This window comes from Haematobia irritans, chromosome 4 (assembly GCF_050003625.1).
Source record: "Haematobia irritans isolate KBUSLIRL chromosome 4, ASM5000362v1, whole genome shotgun sequence".
NCBI classification, from domain to species: domain Eukaryota; kingdom Metazoa; phylum Arthropoda; class Insecta; order Diptera; family Muscidae; genus Haematobia; species Haematobia irritans.
In genome coordinates, this window is record NC_134400.1 from 105,531,972 (window position 1) to 105,551,623 (window position 19,652).

General features: G+C 33.8%; 4 protein-coding genes and 2 long non-coding RNA genes across 7 annotated transcripts; 2 read left to right on the forward strand and 4 right to left on the reverse strand.

Moving 5' to 3' along the window:
* The first annotated feature begins 611 nt into the window (after nucleotides 1-611).
* LOC142234090 (uncharacterized) lies at nucleotides 612-4,337 on the forward strand. The gene is made up of 2 exons (XM_075305167.1): nucleotides 612-1,775; nucleotides 4,174-4,337. Exons 1-2 carry the CDS (start codon nucleotides 629-631, stop codon nucleotides 4,284-4,286), a joined length of 1,260 nt encoding a protein of 419 aa, XP_075161282.1. The 5' UTR covers nucleotides 612-628; the 3' UTR covers nucleotides 4,287-4,337.
* A 73-nt stretch (nucleotides 4,338-4,410) lies between these two features.
* LOC142234091 (polyisoprenoid diphosphate/phosphate phosphohydrolase PLPP6) lies at nucleotides 4,411-5,242 on the reverse strand. Its single transcript, XM_075305168.1, has one exon. The coding sequence runs from the start codon at nucleotides 5,148-5,150 to the stop codon at nucleotides 4,524-4,526; it is 627 nt and encodes a 208-aa protein (XP_075161283.1). The 5' UTR covers nucleotides 5,151-5,242; the 3' UTR covers nucleotides 4,411-4,523.
* A 377-nt stretch (nucleotides 5,243-5,619) lies between these two features.
* Nucleotides 5,620-7,165, reverse strand: LOC142234349 (uncharacterized). The gene is made up of 3 exons (XR_012721609.1): nucleotides 6,683-7,165; nucleotides 6,191-6,617; nucleotides 5,620-6,126 (listed from the first exon to the last, which is right to left on the reverse strand). It is a non-coding gene; the product is annotated as an uncharacterized LOC142234349 (long non-coding RNA).
* Nucleotides 7,166-8,728: 1,563 nt separating this feature from the next.
* Nucleotides 8,729-10,035, reverse strand: LOC142236860 (uncharacterized). Its single transcript, XR_012722236.1, has 2 exons — nucleotides 9,663-10,035; nucleotides 8,729-8,938 (listed from the first exon to the last, which is right to left on the reverse strand). It is a non-coding gene; the product is annotated as an uncharacterized LOC142236860 (long non-coding RNA).
* A 1,082-nt stretch (nucleotides 10,036-11,117) lies between these two features.
* On the forward strand, nucleotides 11,118-12,499 carry Sbp2 (SECIS-binding protein 2). 2 transcript variants are annotated; one of them, XM_075308139.1, is made up of 4 exons: nucleotides 11,118-11,541; nucleotides 11,575-11,642; nucleotides 11,713-11,933; nucleotides 12,195-12,499. In XM_075308139.1, exons 1-4 carry the CDS (start codon nucleotides 11,200-11,202, stop codon nucleotides 12,419-12,421), a joined length of 858 nt encoding a protein of 285 aa, XP_075164254.1. In that variant the 5' UTR covers nucleotides 11,118-11,199; the 3' UTR covers nucleotides 12,422-12,499. The 2 variants fall into 2 exon arrangements, with proteins under 2 accessions (XP_075164254.1, XP_075164253.1); XM_075308138.1 differs by having other exon boundaries at nucleotides 11,120-11,642.
* A 3,116-nt stretch (nucleotides 12,500-15,615) lies between these two features.
* Nucleotides 15,616-18,028, reverse strand: LOC142236861 (thioredoxin domain-containing protein 11). The gene has a single exon (XM_075308137.1). It carries the CDS (start codon nucleotides 17,970-17,972, stop codon nucleotides 15,837-15,839), a length of 2,136 nt encoding a protein of 711 aa, XP_075164252.1. The 5' UTR covers nucleotides 17,973-18,028; the 3' UTR covers nucleotides 15,616-15,836.
* Between the last annotated feature and the right edge of the window lie 1,624 nt (nucleotides 18,029-19,652).

The following is a 19,652-nucleotide window of genomic DNA, read 5'->3' on the forward strand; positions in this document are numbered from 1 at the left end:
AAAATCGAACATGTTCGGAAATAATTTAAATTTTGAAATTTTATTGGAGAACATTGACATTGCGCGACACATAATGCAATTCTTAACATATGAAGACCAGTTGAATGTCTCACGTGTTTGTAAAAAATTTGAAAATATAATCATCGATTTCATATGGAAAGTGAAATATCGTCAAGTGGAAGTGATTAAAAGGCCCTGGATAAATATGATTTCCCAACGACATTGTCATCACTTAGGATTGTCATTATCCAATCGCCTGGACGAAAATTGGCATTTTCTAAAAACAGAAGAATTCAATGAATTTCTGAGATTGAACAAGACAAATATTGAATATTTGGAGTTTTTGTGTAAATTCGGTTTTACTGAAGATCATAATTATCTGAGTATAGACTTATCAAACGAATTGATCAAATTAACAACACTAAGATTCTATGGCGTTATATTATCGAATTACGACTTGAAAGTAGTATCTCAAAATTGTCCTCTTTTAAGTGCCTTAGTTTTGGAAGACTGTGTGAATGCTCGAAAGCAAATTCTGGTCTTGGGCCACGATGTAAATGTTCAAACAATTGCAAATATGAACTTGAGGACTTTCAAATTGAAAAGTAATTGCATTTATAAAACCGATATGCATGTATACAATTTCCGCCATATAAAAGATGTTTTAACAAATTTGATTGTAGAATATATGCACCTAAATGTGGCCATATATTCTGATGAAGATGGATATAATTGCAAAGATTATAGAAGGGATAATATCGATGGTATCCGGTATATGGAAGTAGAAGAAGATATTACCGATCAAAATTTTAAGAATGATATATGCCAAGAACTAGAAATTGGGCATTTTCTAAAGAATGAAGATTTTTTGACATTTTCCCAAAACTATCTGAGTAGCTATCCCAATTTGAATAGCCTTACCATTGGTGGCTATATGTTTTCGTCGACTATAAACATAGACCATAAACTGATCAATCAAATCTCAAAATATTGTAGCAGATTGAAAAAAATTAAAATTAGCGGTTGCATGATAGACGAATTTGTTTCATTTCCTAATTTGGAGGAATTAACGTTGGAAGCCTGCAAAGGTTTGACCTGGATACAACTTAAGCAAATTCTCAGTGAAATGAATTTAAAATCGTTTTCGTCATTTCGAACAAAATATTCTGGAAAACACCATTCAATCTCAGTTTCCCAATCATTAGAATATCTAGATTTAGATTTGGAAGAAAATGACTTCAGTCTATTATTTAACCATAAACTTGCCAATATGAAGTCTTTGATCTGGCATACGGGGTTAAATCATTGTCAATGTCAAGATATACCCACAATTATACCAAATATTCAAGTTTTAAAATTGTGCCATATTGATGCAGCAGACACAAATTCATTTTTTCACCTTAAAGCACTTACCACACTTACATTTGAGAAATGTCCAGAGATAAGAGAACTTTTGAAGCTTCTACAACATTCAAATCTTAAATATTTAGCCCTTGAAAGTAATCCCGATGACTTAGTTAAATTCCCCAGAAGTCTCGATCGGGGAGTTATTAGGAGCATGCCAACTACTCTTACACACTTAAAAATTCCCCTGAATGTATTTAAATTTCTCCAAGATTTTTGCTTTGATTTACTCTCTTCAAATCGTAATTTGATTCTGACCATAACTCTTAGCTATAATCGACCAGTTGATGAAGAATTCATGATCAACATGATTACAAGTAAGAAGTTTCCTACCAGAATTAAATCCTTACAAATTTGCGGCTTGAATATAGGTAAGATTAGATTAATTTTGATGCTATGCGATACGAACGATGCAAAGTCTGAGGTACTTTAGAAGATTTACAAAAGGAACACTTCATTCATTGATTTCAAATACAAAATGTTTTAATTTTAGAAAAATTCTGATTTTCTAAGCAAATGTGGGGCAATTATGGTTTAGAACAATCGGGCTTATAAGGTCAGTTATTTTAGGATTTTTCTATTGTGTCTACTGACAAATGCATCAAAGTTATATATTTATATATTTTTCATATTCATATTTCATATTTTTCATATATATATTCATATTTCATATTTTTCATATATTTTTCATATTTTTTAATTTTAATGTTCAAAAGCAAAAAATTTCGGACATAGCATCAAATTTTAGAATCAGTTTAAACTTGTTAGAATTTCCTATCCTTGGCAACAATTACGGTCTTCAAATGGTCGACAAAGCCATCACACGTTATGCGGTATTTTGGTCCATTCTCAGAGAAACGCGCTTTTGAGATGATCGACACTCTGGTATTTTTTAGCGCCAAACTTGCTCTCCAAAATACCCCGGGCACAAAAGTTCAACGGATTGAGATATGAAGATTTTATTGGCCACGGTGCAATAGAAATGAAGCGAGTTACCCCCTTTCTTGACTGACGCATGCTGAATGAGATGGAGTTCTGTTGAAATGTCCATGGTTTGCGGCCATAATATAATCGGTATTTTTTTTTTTTTTTGTTTTGACACCACGATCGATGAATACAAAATGGGAGCGAATATCGGCCGTTACGGCAACCCACCCGGTCCTTTTTTTGCTCCCAAAATACTCGGAAAAGCGAATACGGCAACTAGCCACTCTCGGGCAAACGATACAAGTCTTTTTCTTGGCTCTTTTCAGTTATTGTTGTTGTTGTAACAGTTTTTAATATAATTTCATCCATTTTGTTTCTATGATCTAAGAACTCTGCGACAAGGATGGGGTGCATCCAGAGTGATTGTTGGCTCTTTTCAGTTTAACTTATTATTGTACCGGTGAGCTCTCATATTTTTTGGAACTTCAATTAGTTTAGTCCAAGAAGCTCCTTCTTCAAAATCTATTACATCCGTTTTCAATCCTTACGGCGTGGCTTTCATTTTTGGATAATTTCTGGTGTTGTGACCGTTGGTTTTCGTCCACTTTTTGGACACGATAAAACACTGCCACCAACACGGTGAAAAAAAAAAAACAATTCACATCTATATGCTGGAGGGCTCTAAGGATAGCCACTTATACATTTCCAGCTAAATATAAAGCAATCACACTATCAAATTGCAATGCAATTGATCAAAATGATTTGTTAGGTTGTAAACAATAAAATGAATTATCACTGGAATAAACTCTCAGACAAGCGGTTTAAAAATGATAGCAGTGATTGCAATGCATATCAGCCATTCCTTATGTACACATCAGTTCCGGTCAGAGTGGGCAAATACAAATGATGATTCAAAACAATGCTTGGATATAATAAACCAGGGACCTAATCACGGCATTCGATATCGAATTCATTATTGTATCGAAGGAAGCGAAATATTTTTCCATGAATGGTGACATGTCAATTCCATCGATATTATTGTTTGTCGTCTTTTTGCCAATGGAAGTTTTCAACATTCACTGTTTCGTACATGCACAATTTTTTACATGCCTATGTTTGCTATTTCAGCAAACAGTTACTGGTTTCTCTTCTTCAGCAGACTCTTCGCTGTTTTAGCAGAGTTTTCTGCTGTTTCTACTAACAAATTTCTTTGGGTTTAGGAGGAGCTCTCTCGTGAACTCGAGTATAACCAATTTTTGTTAACCGTTTATTCGAGTTACATTAGTCCTAAATATTCAAAATATTATATGTAAATTTACTACAGCTTACAACAGCTAAAAATTACGTTTTTACTCCTCACATATGGCGAAAACGAAAAGCAAAAATGTTTTACGATTGCAATTTACCAATCGAAGAAATGTTCCATCAATAAAACACGATATCGACTCCAGTGATTCGAAAATTGTTGATTTCGATCAACAAATTTCGATGTCGAATGCCGTTATTAGCCCCAAATTTTTGCGTCAATATAAATGAAACGTAGAGCCACCACTTCACCATGAATGCTTAGTTTCGTAACTATCGAATAAAAACATGTTAATTTCAATGAGATCAAAGAAACGTGGAGCCACCACTTCACCACGAATGCGTAGTTTCGTAACTATCGAAAAAAACATGTTAATTTCAATGAGATCAAAGAATATTATTAAATATCAAAACTGCGAACATAATAAACTTTAAAACTTTAGAATGCTTGGTGGAGTTTTTAAATAGTTTTATTTTAATGTTACATATGTACATACATTGTTGATAACATCGTTTTTTTTTTTTTTGTATTTTTAGATTTCGCAGACTTCCTAAACTATTTTCCTGTAATTATGAAAAAAATTGAAATTGTATCTACTATGCTATTGTCTTCACCACAACAGCAGACGATGGTACTTTACGAGAAATAGACGTGTATAAATTCTATAAATATTTATGAGTAATCCATGCATTTAATGAAATTATTAATAGCTAAGAACCATTATTGTCAAAAGACCGAAAATTATTTAGGAATCCAATGAGGAAACATATAAGTTACAATTAAAAAATTTATTAATTTCATTTAAATGATTTCGTCATAATAAAGTATTAATTATTTACAAATACAAACAGATGAAAAGATTTACAAATTAAAAAAGACTGAGTTTTTATTCATCTTCACCTCCTGGTAAGTTATCGTTAGACATTGAGCTAATAATATTTTGGGCAGTGTCTTTACCAATCCAAAGAATACACATTACGCCGGCCTCCATGCAACCAACTACGATGCCAGCCAAAACATCAAGAATATAATGTCTTTGAATTATTATGCGCGACAAGCAAACGGAACTACACCATGCCAATAGGGGCATCCACCATATGACCGATACTGGACTCAAATAAATGAGAAACATTGTCACAAATACAGCTCTTGAGGCATGTCCTGAGGGAAAACTAAATTTGTCAGGGCCAAGTGTCATCATGTCGTTACACGGAGATGGACGTCTTCGTCTGAAAGCTGCCTTCATCACAGCAATTACAATGATATCAAATATGAGGCCCATCATCATATTCAATTGTGATTCATAACGCTCTTTGTCATTTAGTAACCAAATAAGAGCTATCCAAGATGCTAACCAAACAATTCCATTGCAAGAGATTTCCAAAGCTTTGCAGTGCGTCTTTAGAGATTTGAGTGATGTATAACTCAATAATTGGCCCACAAATTTTTTAGTTAGCTTCTCATCTTGTTGGAGGATGGTATCGATGATTTTAGGCTTTTGTCTTTTCGCCATATTATTAAATTAGACTACTTTAAGATTTGTCGTCGTATAAAAACAATGATTAGAGGATTGAAACGGTTTTGTCGTCGGCAATTATGAATCAGCTGCTAGTCTATACGAAACTAAATGAAATCGGACAACGTCTAAAAGATTCCTCCCAATAAACACAAACGTTTGAAAAATACTAAAATGCAATAATTTTTCAAACATTTTTTCAAAGGATTAGGGTAATATTCAAGTTGAGAAATTGTTGAGAAAATCGCGTTCTCAACAAAAAACAGACATTACCCTCAACAGTAAAATTCAACACAATACCAATAATCTCTCAATTGTAATCCTCAAATTGAAATGCATTGCTACTCAATAATTTCTCAAACAGTTTTCAATGTGAGACAAATTAAAAACTAATATTGCTGCAAATATTTTCTAACCACAATTTGCATGAAAGTCAATCCCAGTTCTTCTGAAAGTCAACACTAAATTTCTAGTGATTTTGTACATTTTATTAATTTTTTTCGTTAAAAATATAATAATATTAAAAATAACATTAACAATATAAAAAAAAATAATAATATGTTATAATACCAATCAAAACATAATTATCTTATTAAAGGTATTAATAACTAAAACTATCAATACAACTTTAAATAACTTAAACATTTTTCATGTATAATTTCCCCCATAATGTTGGTGTCACATAACTATTAATTAATTAATTATTAATTAATATGCTGACAATTTCAAATAATTACTATCGAGGAACTTGCTGGCCTGCGTGTTAGAATAGATTCCATCAAGAGGAATTCACAATATATCAAACTGATGACGGAATGTAAATTGATGTAATGCACATTTTCATCCAGAAGTTCTTGATTTAGGAACTGTTGCACTTTGCAAGTTTTCTGGAATCTTTTCTTTGTTGTTTCCTTCATCATTTTTTCACCGGTCAACATCTTCCAAGAATATAATATCCAATGATTTTAGTTTTCTGCAAAACAATCGAGTTTTGTGATTTCCATTACGTTTTCATTTCACTTTTTATTTTGACTTACCAATTATAATTACCGTTTTGGATTAATTTCAGTTTTATGTCAATAAAAATAACTGACCACGTACTTCGTGGCACAAAATGTATTGAAACCCACAAAATTCCTCAAGAACGTTGGTGTCACAAAATTCTTGTAAAACTCATTAAAATTCGGGAAATTAGCAAGGAACTTGATGACTAGAGAGTTAGAATAAATTTCCAGCAATTTCAATTCACAAAATATCAAATTAAACCGATGATGCGATGTAAATTAAACTATAGGCGTGATGCGAATTATCACCCATTAGTTGATATGGAAAAGCATAAATACCAAGTTTAATTCAGTGTACTTTGATTTATGGAAACTTTCTCTTTTCGATAAGCCACCATCATTTTTCATTGGTCAACCTCTTAATGTTTCCAAGAATGCAGCATCCAAATATTTTAGTTTTCTGCAATGAGATTTAAATTTAGTGACTTCTCTAAAGTGTTGATTTAATTTTTCATATTGACTTACCAATTATTATAAACTATTTGAAGCAATTCCAGTTACTTGTCCAACATTTTTTCATCGGTCAGTTTTTTAATGTTTTAAAGAACGTAGAATCCATAATTTTAGTTTTCGACAAAGAGATATAATTTAGTGTCTTCCTTAAAGTTTCATATCATTTTTTTATTTTCACTTACGTATTATTAGAAACTATTTGGAGTAAATTCAGTTTTTTGTCTAAAATGTTTTTTATTTCTTTCAATTGACCACGAACTTCGTTGCACAAACAAGTATTGAAAACCACATGGTTTTTTCGTTGCATTTTAGGGTAGTGTTTTGTCAAAGTTTTCTCATATTATCTTCAACCCCTTTTGAAAGATTTCGTCAACATTTTGGCAAATTGGAAGTAATTCGCAAACAATTTGAAGATGTATTGAATATGAGCTGTTTCAAGTCAAGTTGAATTTATGTTGATAATTATAGTTACCCTCAAACTGAAAAGTTGTTGCATTTGAAAAACGCTCATCCTGTGTTTATTGGGCTAATATAATGCGCTTTACAGGGTATCAGTTATTCCGGACGGAATGTCGGTGTTTGTAAAGAATCTTACAGTGTGTCGGATCGATACGACTTGTCGGCGATGGCTAAATAATCGGTAAATGTATTATCGATCCCATAAACATGCTGCAGTATCGATTATGCCTTCGGACCTAACTTATAATGTGCACAATATATGGGATATGTTCGACACGAGCACTGCCGTCCATCGTGTTTTATATTTTATATGAATTTTTATATGGTTTTTTCTGCCACATTTTTACTAAAAAAACGCCGTTTTTTTACTTTTTTAAGCCGCCAACATCCAAACTACTTACACGATTTGAAAATTTTCTGAGAATGAGTTGTAGACGGCTCAATTTTCTTTAATTTGAGTAGCACTAGGATCAAATAGGTCAAAAAAGACGAAAGATATGCTCAAAATTGTAAGTGTAACTCCAAAAATTAAAAAAAAAAAAAAAAGTTCAAAAATTTGTATCTCGAAAACCAATCGACAGAGAATTTTTTAAAACTCATTTTCGTGTTTAGTATGTCAAAATCAATGGGAAAAAGTATGCTAGAAACAAATAACAGAGAAAATTTTCCCAATAAACACAAGCATTGTAAAAATGATTATATTCAATACGCTTTCAAACATTTGTTCAAAGAATTAGCTTAGAATTCAATTAGAGAAATTGTTGAGAAAATCGCGTTCTCAACAAAAAACAGACATTACCCTCAACAGTGGAATTCAACACGTTAGCAACAATTTCTCAACATAGTAGCAACAACTTTTCAACCTAAATTTAATTTTAATGCTTCAAATCCATTGGAAAATTTGTTGAAGGCAAGCAATATGCAAGGCCATTTGAACTGATGTTGAAGATGAGATTCACTATCAAAATGAAATGGCGTTACCTACGAAAAATGCTCATCCTTGTTTGTTGGGATGTTTATGGGATCGATAACACATTTACCGATTATTTAGTCATCGCCGACAAGTCGTATCGATCCGACACACTGTAAAGCGGACTTTAGACGGTCGGATAAACACTACGACAGAGGTTCGCCTATTTGTTGTGTGTTCGTTCAAGTTTTTCCCTCACACTGCACGAACAATTATAGGGCTGTTTTCTTTTTGCACTTGATACAACGTTTGTATGGGCTATCCAGAACATCGTTGCACTGGTGTTCTATCCAGAACATCTCATCAGTGCAAGTCGCGCCGATCTTGCCAGATTGTGTTTGGATAAATTGACGCCTCATCGATTCACAATAGACCCTGCCAACATTTTTTGAATTTGGGGGCGCTTCCGAGAATCCCCACTACGTCGAAAACAATCATATACGACATCAAAAACTCGTCGGAAAAGCGCCGTCACTATTGAGAAGTTGTACCACGCCAAAGTTACTACGAAAAAGTTTCTCATCAGTGCAATTATTAGGTGCCTATTTAGATCAATTTCGAAGGACGCCAATAAGAACCGCTGCAAACTATCAGAAAAAGTGCATTTTAAGATAATTGTAGAAGAATCATTGTGGTCAAGTAAAACACGATTGTGTAGATGTTTATTGATTTGATTAAACATTTATAATTTCTTATAAATATAACATTTTTCGGTTTATCTCATCACATTTAACATAATTTTTTGCATTAATAAAACAATGATGTTGAGTTTTAAGTAGCAAGTTACATATTGCAGCGTCTATCAGCCAGTTTGTTTATTTTCGATGGAGACAGCGTGCCTGGAAAAATATTTGAAAAACGATCACTTTATTCTATTTGGAAAGTCGAAAATTGTTCACCATATACCTTTCACAATTTTAAGCGTAATATATATGTTTTCAGAACTTTATTTTCGTTTTTATTTAAATAAAATATAACAAGCTGGTTGCGCTTGGCGTTTCACAAAAAATAAAATAGCTCTTCTAACAGTACCCTGCCAACATTTTTTGAATTTGGGGGCGCTTCTGAGAATCCCCACTACGTCGAAAACAGTCGTATACGATATCCAAAACTCCTCGGAAAAGCGCCGTCACTATTGAGAAGTTGTACCACGCCAAGTTACTACAAAAAAGTATCGCATGAGAGCAATTATTAGGAGCCCTTCTGGATACATTTAGAAGGACGCCGATAAGAGCCCCTTCAAACAATCAGACCAAGTGCATTTTAAGATAGTTGTAAAAGAATCATTGTGGTCAAGTAAAACACGATTGTTTAGATATTTATTAATTTTATGAAACATTTATAAATTCTCATAAATATAACATTTATACGACTATCACATCACATTTAACACATTTTTATGCATTAATAAGAGATTGATGTTGAGTTACAAGTTGTAAGTTAAATGTTGTAGCGTCTATCAGCCAATACTATTATTCCCAATGGAGGCAGCGTGTCCGGAAAAATATTTGAAAAACTATCACTTTATTCCATTTGGAAAGTCAAAAATTGTTCACCATATACCTTTCACAATTTTAAGCGTAATATCTATGTTTTCAGAACTTTATTTTCGTTTTTATTTAAATAAAATATAACAAGCTGGTTGCGCTTGGCGTTTCACAAAAAATAAAATGGCTCTTCTAACAGTAGTGATGGCAAAATACTTTCATGTACATTTTGTACTTTTTGATATACTTCCCCCATCACAGTTCGCGATGGTTGTGGTGACATTTACGAGTCTGTGGTAGCGATGAGGATGAAATGGAACTTTGAAATGCTGGCAGGGGTAGTGATGGCAAAATACTTTCATGTACATTTTGTACTTTTTGATATGCTTCCCCCATCACAGTTCGCGATGGTTGTGGTGACATTTACGAGTCTGTGGTAGCGATGAGGATGAAATGGAACTTTGAAATGCTGGCAGGGGAACTTTATTGTGACTAATTTATCGAAAAACATGTAATTCAAAGTGGAAGGGTTAATATTTTTCAGTTTGAAGCACTCTAATGGCCAGTTTCTCATCCTCCGATTAATTTTAACCGGAGGATAGACCTCCGGTTAGTAAAATTTTTGTATGGGATCAGCTGTTTTATCGACACGATAAATAATAAAACAACATTGAGAAACTGGACCTAACAAAACTATTGCTTTGAAAGAGAAGATTCAACTCTTCAATCAACGGACGCATTAACGCATAGTATGTAACTCAACCTTTAGGATAACAACATGAAGATATAAGAAGAAGCATAAACACAAGCAATGAAGATGGACGAAAGTTAGGTGTAAAGCCATTTTTTAGTAAAAATGGAAGAAACAATAAAAATTTCAAGCTGATTTAGCGATCCCTCATTAATTTCATTGCAGAAATACTTGTTTTAATTATGAAAATAAATTTGTTTTTGCTAATGTTTGGCGAACATCCCCTTACACGTGAAGATTTGTGCCTCCCAACCGGAAAAAATCAAAGTTGTTTTGATTTTATGCCAACACGTCCCCGCAACACGCGAACATGACCTTATACTTGCGGATTTGTCGTCGCAACGTGTTGTGTCGCAGGGTTTATCCGACCATATAAGGTGCCCTTAAGATTCTTTACAGACACCGACATTCCGCCCGGAATAACTGATATTCTGTAAAGCGCATAAGATTCTTTACAAACACGGACATTCCGTACGGAAAAACTTATAGTGTGTCCGGATAAACTTATAATCTGCACGGCGCATTACAATGTGGCCAATTGCTACGAATTGTCTGCGATGAACTAAACAATAGAAAAATGTGTTAACGGTCCCGCTAACAAGCTGCGGTATTGATTATGCCTTCCCACATAACTTATAGTGTGGCCAAAATCTGATATATGTTTGGCTCCAGCACTGTCGTCCGCATAAACTTATAATATGAACGGCGCATTAGAAGTGTACCATGCGGACAAAAACAGTTTTAACTGTCCATAGGGCAGTGCTCGAACAAGTTACTTTCCAACACTTAATCCTTAATAAATAATATTTATATTGTTTACACCCGAGTATTTTTAAAATAAAGTTATTCTAAAATTTTAGTAATGTCCGATAAATGCAAAGTTATTGATCATTTAACATTCGAGCAGATGCAACAAAGCTGTAAGGCCGATGTTGCTAAACCAATTCCAATAATACGAAATGCAAAATATAAACGCATGAATGCCACTTCCAGTAGCTTCAATATATTACAATTCGTCCGCAAAGGCCAAGCTAAGAAGCAAAAACATAAAGTTACAAAAAGGATAATTGATAGTTCAAAGTTTACTTCAAAAAGAAGAGGTGGCAAGCAGCGTGAGAATGGGCGTAAGAGCAAGGCAACCCGCTTAAAAAAGTCTATCCTCCGGTATAGACAAATGAAGCGTAACCAGGAGAAATTACAAGCAGAGGTTATAAATCATCTGAAAGCTTTGAATATTGACCAGAGTAATGAATCTGTTGAACCCATAGCCCAAAAAAACCTTGTACATTCCAGCCGCTTTCGTGAGTATGTTCGACTATTGTTGTTTCAACTCGAAACGATTGGCACCGAATGAGCTCATTAATGGTTTCCACAGATATTGTGATAATTGCACAACGCCATCACTTAAGGAATACACGGAACGTCTGCTAAGGGATCTAAATCGGTTCCAAAGAAGAGCATATGCCCAAAACCAAATAAAGGCAAGAGCACATCGCCGTTTTGTGATTGGATTTCGAGAAGTACAAAATTTTCTGTGTATTAATAAAGTAAAATTGGTGATTATAGCCACAGACTGCGAACGATGCGAAGGAGAAGGTACGTCAAGTCATATGTGAATAATTATTAGAATTAGATTCTAATAATTCCAAATAATTACCAAAGCACCGAGATATTTGATATGCAAAATAGAGTATATTGATAATAACGGACAACTGGATTCCGATTGCCTTTCCCGTATTTATACACAATATATTATCTTTGCTTATATATAACTTGGTAAACGAACCTATTATAATTTATTATTTCACATACATTTTCCTCATGTTGTAACTAAAAACTTATGTATTTTTATTTCAGTGAGCTTGGACGAAACTATATCTAAAATCAAGGTAGTATGTCATGATAATAAGGTTCCCCTTTGCTTTGCATTCCAAAGAAGACAATTAGCATACTTCTTATACAAAAAGGCTTCCGTTAGTTGTATAGGAATTTTGGATTATGATGGCGCAAGGGATATATTCCAACAGCTTATTTCTGCCTTGGAAGATGCCCGGGAAAAGTATCAGCGACTTCATATTATATAGTAATTGTTTTTTTTTTGTTGTAAATTTTAAGAAAATCATAATATTATTGAATTAAAAGAAAAAAATTATATCTATCTATATGGTCTGAATTTAATCATAAGCGTTGGAAGGTCTCTGGGGAGGGGGCTTAGCCCCCCCAGAAAAATTTTAGCCCCCCCTCCAGAATTTGAAAACCGATGGCAATATATAATTTTATTTCTTAACATTGTCTTCATATTGTAAGTTAGTTTCTTTATTATAACGTGAATTACAAAATTTTGTGATATTTTCCCGAATAATTTTTTTTTTAATGATTTTTATGATTTTTAATGCATTATAAGGCTTGTCGGAAACATTTGAGACCTCGAATATTTTCAAAAATTATTAAAATTTTCTAGAATGGATTTAGCAGATTTGCGGCAAAATTTGAAAAATTTGTACCATTTCATAAATTCTTACACTTTTTTTAAACCCATTAAAAAAATACATATAAACAAACTTCTTTGTGAGGAAATTTTTGGAAGTGCTTTTAAAGTTGTGTACCCAAATTTTTTTGCTGGGAAAAAGTGTGGAACTACTTTTTGTTGCTTTTTTAAAAATTAATTGTCTAGTTATGTTGAAGTCTGATTTTTTATTCATTTCTATAAAATAAAACATTAATTGAACCTATAACTTCAGTCTATTAATTTTTCGCTAGGGTGGCTACAGCCCCCCACTAGGAAAATGGTCTACCTACGCTAATTAATTTAATCTAAGAAATTGTTACTTAAAACTACGAGAATGTGTTTTCCACCGATGGAGTCTCTTTGTTGGAACCAGTAACGCCCCAGTGTTATATCTAAATCCAATATCCTACATAAATTCAAGAAACTCAAAAATATAGAAAGTAACTTTCTTCCGATGTTTGGCAAAAAGTAGAGGTTGTCATTTTTTATCGCGTTATTTTATTTGGACAAAAGATTGGGAATTACTTGCCCTGAATGAATGAATGAAATAACCGTCTTTTTAAAGGGAAAATCGTCCTTTATCGTCCAAACATACGGTGTATATAATTGTTTGGTATCCAATAGTGTGTACATAAATCAATTACTTGAGAGACCTTGGAAAAATTAAAAATGCAATGGGGATTGTCATTCCAATTAAGTTTTGAGGCTGGGATAATATTTGCATAATTCTGATTGGAAACCCACTTTTATTCGGAAATTTGTCTAAACGAAATGCGAAATGCGGTATAATTGGAGAAATATCTCCAACTCGTACAGCTAATGTTAGTAGTGCTGATGATTTGAATGAGGAATTTGTAAGTAACCAATTAAGTGTCGTGGGGGACTTTGGATCGTTTTTAACTTCTTCACTTGGTGAAACGGGATTTTCATTCAACTGCGTTACTATTAACGATGTCATCTGTGCTTTTCCGTCCGTTAAGTCGAATGCTTCTGGAAATGATGGATTTCCACTTAAATTCTACAAAATAGTAATACCCTATATCGCCGACCACTTCCTTCATTTGGTCAACACCATTATCATGACCTCAAAGTTCCCTCGAGAGTGGAAAACGGCAAGAGTGTGTCCGATTAAGAAAAAGTCAAATCCGAATTGTCAGGAGTATAGGCCAATAGCGCTAATGCCTGTTTTATCTAAGGTATTCGAATATATTTTGAAAAAGCAACTTAATGATTATTTGGAATTTAACAATTTGCTGTCCGATTGTCAATGTGGCTTCAGAAGTCATAGAAGCGCAGCGATGTTACTGCTCGGCCTAACCGACGCTATAAGGGGGAATTTCACGCATGATAAATTATGCGTTTTACTTTCGTTAGACTTGGAAAAAACTTTCGATCGTGTGGATCATTTAATATTGGTAAAAAAGCTTCACCAATATTTCGGCTTCGGCTTTAGTGCCTGCAAACTTCTTGCTTCATACCTTACAGGTAGGAAGCAATATGTCCAGATCAATGGGAAAATATCAAATATGTTGTCGGTGAGTAGTGGAGTCCCTCAGGGCTCAATTCTTGGGCCAATGCTTTTCATACTTTTTATTAATGGTTTATTTACAAGCCTTGATATGTTTTGTTCCCCTTTTTCGTACGCAGACGATGTTCAGTTGCTTTTTCTGGGGGATGTTAAGATAGATGTCTTACAAGCTAAGATTGATTTTGTAACTAGTAATTTATACAGTTGGATGTGTCTCAATAATCTTTCCGTCAATGGTTCTAAGACAAAAGCATTGATTTTTTCATCTCATCCTGATATTGGACTAACTCTCTCTTACAATGGGTGTAATATTGAGGTTGTACACCATTTGAAATGTTTGGGGGTTACCATTGACGATAGACTTTCATTTGTGATATACATATAGACAATGTTGTTAGTCATACGAATTTGACTCTACGCCAATTGTACAACTCTGATTTGATGCTGCCACTTTCATTAAAGAAGAGACTTGTACATGCTTTGGCAATGCCCAATATTCTATACTGTATTGAGGTTTTTTGTGGCACAAATGCTGGTAACATAAGGGAGGTTAAACTAGCAATTCATAGAATAGTCCGTTATCTATATTTACTTCGTCGATATGATCATATTTCTCCTCATGTCCAGGAGCCCATTTTCTAGATTTATTGACTTCAGGTCACTTGTTCTTTTCCACAAGATTTTCAGTGCTCAGTCACCTCGATTTCTCGTGGACTTATTTTCTTTTGGCCGTTCGCGGCGAAATCAGATTGTTATGCCGCTTGCCAAAGGTTATATGGACAAGTCATTTCAGTCTAGAATCGCCAGATCATATAATTGTCTCCCTACTAACTTAAAGGATTTCTCGATTTCTGATTCGACTTATCGAAAAAAATTACTCGATCATCTTGGATCACCTACATGAAGGTGATCCAACCTCGTGTTAGTAGTGTTGCTTTGTTGTGGTTGATTTAGTAAATAATCTTTTCTTATTTTGTCTTCTTTTAATTATATTGGGAACCTAAAATGTTTTGTCATATTTCATATTATTAATTAATTTATTTTTATACTATTTTATACATATCTATATTTATTAATTTATATTTATTATATACACGCATATGTTCTCACATTGTCATAACTTGATTTGTACTTTATTCATAGTTAGTAGTCCGTTGTAATTTATATAAATTGGCCGCTAAGTGGCTTCAAATTACATGATGAAAATAAAATAAATAAAATAAATGAAATATAATCCAAAATTATGTAAATAAATATTTGATTGTTTTTATTTATCGATCTATTACATTTCACAGTATATTAAAAGGTTTATATCAAAGAACGAAAACGAAATTTGCCTCTCTTGCAGGTTGCATTAAAATTAATTTAGTAGCTACATTCGTTTGTCTGTTTTTATTTGAACCGTAATGCCATAACAATACACACCTTAAGTGATCCCATCAATGCGAAAAAATTTTAACCACTATAATCGTAAATTTCGCTGTACATCTAGACTCATGTCCTTAAAGGCACGCAAATGTTGGAATATTAAACTACGTTCATTTTCGAATAGTTGCCAATAATGTAGATGGCTGCTTATATGTTGCATAAGTAGGTTTTTGGCAAAACGCCAACAAGACTGCATATAACTTGAAGCTATTGCTGGACTCTGACAGTATGTTACAATAGTCTTTATTTGGTCTTCCGCCGGCAATTGTTTTAAAATAAATGCGAAAACGTTTCTAAAATCTGGTTTTAAATGCGAAGGAAACAGACGAGTCTCGCCAAACCTATTTTTCGGAAAAACTATTAGCGCGGGCAAAGAGTCCATATTAAATTGCCATGGTAAATCATTAAGCAGCGCATTAATTCTTACAAACTGCAGATCAGATGATATAGAACGTAGTGCCGAAGCTATTTGTAGAAATGTATGTTGAAGAGTGCCACAAAGAGCACATTCTGGGGAATGTATAAGGAGGATCAGTGTTTGATTATGGCTAAATTGTACAGCATTTATAAAAGAGAAACGGTTTAAATTATACACTTCATAATTATTCGAAGAAGTCACAGGATTTCGTTTCTCATCTTTAGCATTTATGGAATGCTCGCTTTTGTAGTGTGGCGCCAGATTATATTGATAATATTGACCGATAAATTTTCTAAAAATTTCCATATTAAAATCTCCACCCATAGGCAATATGCTTTCTTGTTTCATATCAATTATGAAAACGTCTGCCATACTCTCACTCTTAGGAATTATGCCTAAAGTTTGCAAATAGTCTTTATATCGTTTAGTGTCTAATATGACAACCGAAAGAGTGCGATTGTCGCCATAGTTCTTCGCTTCGTTATTTACCACAATTTGAAGTTGTTTCGAGGCTCCTATTTGCAGATGATTGGAGGAACCTACATCAAAATTCACACATCTCGTGATGTGATGAAATCTCAGCAGCATCGTTATATTCGGTTTCTCATTGACCCCTGTAGTACTAGGCGAATCGGGCTTGGCCAAATTCTGATGTAAAAAGTTTAAATAATTATTAATCTCATAGTACTCTCCAAGATTACGCATAATCGCGCTGATATCGAAATAACATTCCTTATCATCCGAGTAAACTTTAAGGGCTTCTAAAATATGTTGTACTCCTAAGGCCTTTTTATATTCATTTTGTTGTATTCGTTTCCAGCATGTAGAAGCAATGGTGCTGTACCTTTTATCAGGAAATATTTGGTATTCCATATAAGTAAAGAAACGATGAGGATCATTCACAAAAATGGCTATAACAGAATTTAGGTTTAGTTTTTGAGCTATGGTAATGGGTGTGGAATAGCCATGGAGTGATTTAAGATCTGTTTTAAGTTCTTTATGTAGCCATATCAATATATTAGTAGCATTCCATATATGACCCTGAAGGTCCGTATATCTTTTTATATCCGCAGCACCCATAAATACAATTTCTGGCTTTTTGACACTTTTCACCAATCTACTTTGAGCAACAGTGGTATCGTTTGTTCTAAACGTGACCGAAAAAGTGTACGTTCTCAGTGGATCACTTTCCAACCACTTCAGGGAAGCCATTAAATATTGTTTATACTGCCTACTATCTGGGCTTTCGAAAACACCGACTACGACTGCATCTGAAACCAATCTTATGTGTTGCAAATCCTCATCCGCATGGAATCTCTCAAGTGGATACAGTAAATTATGGACAAACTGTTGTATATCCTTAAATGACCATAAGCCATGATACTGAATTTGCAATTGACCATGCCTTCCGTAATAAGCCATTAATGTGGGCCATTTATGTGGTAATCCTGAACCCACAGGTATATTTAAAGCTCTGGAACAATTGCATGATAAGTGCCAACAATCTATCGATGAGAAGTATATCTTATCACTGTAATACACTGCCACATCATTATATTGTTGTAAAGCTTCCAAACTATCTGCACTCCAACGGGTATAGTACAAAATCAATGAGATTTCATTATGTTGCACTTGCTGGCGAATATGTTTCACGTCTTTGCCTGGACATTTATCAATGGAAGTATATAGTCCATGAGAAAGTGTAATATTTATCAGAACAACAACAATTAATTGTTTAAACCGGTACATCATTTAACATTTTATTGCTAATAATTGAATTTTGTTTTTGTTATGGTTTCATAGACAGCTGATTTTCGATTCGGTGTTGTAAAGAAGCTGTGCATGCACAGTGGCTCTGTCAACAGTTCGTTTTCATCATGGCTGAACAACAAGGTTAAATCATGGGCTCATATGATTACAATTTTTTTATTTCGACAAAATTTTAAGATGTTAAAATCATATGTTTATGGTGGTTGCAGCTGTCCAAATGACACTGCATAGCAAATGCATTTAAAACCAACTCACGCATTCATAGCTGGAGAATTATTCGAAGATGACTTTACCCTGCCAACATTTTTTGAATTTGACGGAGCTTCTGAGAATCCCCACCACGTCGAAAACAGTCATATACGATATCCAAAACTTCTCGTGAAAGCGCCGTCACTATTGAGAAGACGTACCACGCCAAGTTACTACACAAAAGTATCGCATGAGTGCAATTATTAGGTGCCTTCTTAATAAATTTAAAACGACGCCAATAAGAGCCCCTTCACCCTATCAGAAAAAGTGCATTTTAATATAAGGGCTGTTTTCTTTTAGCACTGGATGCAACTTTTGTATGGGCTATCCAGAACATCGTTGCACTGGTGTTCTATCCAGAACATCTCATCAGTACAAGTTGCGCCGATGTTGCCAGATTATATTTTGATAAAGTGACGATTCTTCGATTCACAATAGCAATTTATTGTGACTAAATTATCGAAAAACATGAAATTCAAAGTGGTACAGTGTCATAAATAATCGCAGCAGTAAATATTTATTACTATTTGAGCACTTCATACATAAAAAATGCAAGATTTCACCTCTTTTCTGTGATTGTTTTTAAAAAGCTGATGGCAGTGTTGCATATTTTTGGAGATGTCCTGGATAAACGAGTACTCTGTTTTCTTTTAGTCCTTCACGGCTTAGGGTATCCAGTGCTAAAAGAAAACAGCCCTATAGTTGTAAAAAAATCATTGTGGTCAAGTAAAACACGATTGCTTAGATGTTTATTAATTTGATTAAACATTTTTAAATTCTTATGAATATAACATTTACACCACTATGTATCACAAAACATTTAACATAATTTTTTCATTAATAATAGAATGATGTTGATTTACAAGTGGCAAGTTACATGTTGCAGCGTCTATCAGCCAGTGTTTTTTTTTTATTCTCGATGGAGGCAACATGTCTGTAAAATATGTGAAAAAGAATCACTTTATTCCATTTGGAAAGTCAAAAATTGTTCACCAATATACCTTTTACGATTTTAAGCGAAATAACTATGTTTTCAGCACTTCATTATCGATTTTGTTTAAATAAATTATAAGAAGCTAGTTGCGCTTGGCGTTTCACAAAATATAAAATGGCTCTTGTAACAATACTGATGGCAAAATATTTTCATGTACATTTCATACTTTTTCATACGCTTCCCCCATGACAGTAGGCGATTGTTGCAGTGTCACTTACGGGTCTGTGATAGCGATGAGGATGAAATGGAACTTTGAAATGCTGGCAGGGTAGTATCTTGATAACATATTCCAGTCCCAAAATACCACGCACATCAGTTTTTTAACTGCATCATGAACTGTTTTTATTAATAGCTGGCGAAGAGCCATTTGACTGACTTCCATTCCTAACTTTGGTGGGTATTATAGTCTTACCTCATAT

Coding starts and splice junctions, on each gene's coding strand:
- LOC142234090 (XM_075305167.1), top strand. CDS start 629: ATGCATGTATACAATTTCCGCCATATAAAAGATGTTTTAACAAATTTG. Junction 1,776..4,173: donor AATTTGCGGCTTGAATATAG/GTAAGATTAGAT, acceptor TTGTATTTTTAG/ATTTCGCAGACTTCCTAAAC.
- LOC142234091 (XM_075305168.1), bottom strand. CDS start 5,150: ATGGCGAAAAGACAAAAGCCTAAAATCATCGATACCATCCTCCAACAA.
- Sbp2 (XM_075308138.1), top strand. CDS start 11,200: ATGTCCGATAAATGCAAAGTTATTGATCATTTAACATTCGAGCAGATG. Junction 11,643..11,712: donor CATTCCAGCCGCTTTCGTGA/GTATGTTCGACT, acceptor TGGTTTCCACAG/ATATTGTGATAATTGCACAA. Junction 11,934..12,194: donor CGAACGATGCGAAGGAGAAG/GTACGTCAAGTC, acceptor TTTTTATTTCAG/TGAGCTTGGACGAAACTATA.
- LOC142236861 (XM_075308137.1), bottom strand. CDS start 17,972: ATGATGTACCGGTTTAAACAATTAATTGTTGTTGTTCTGATAAATATT.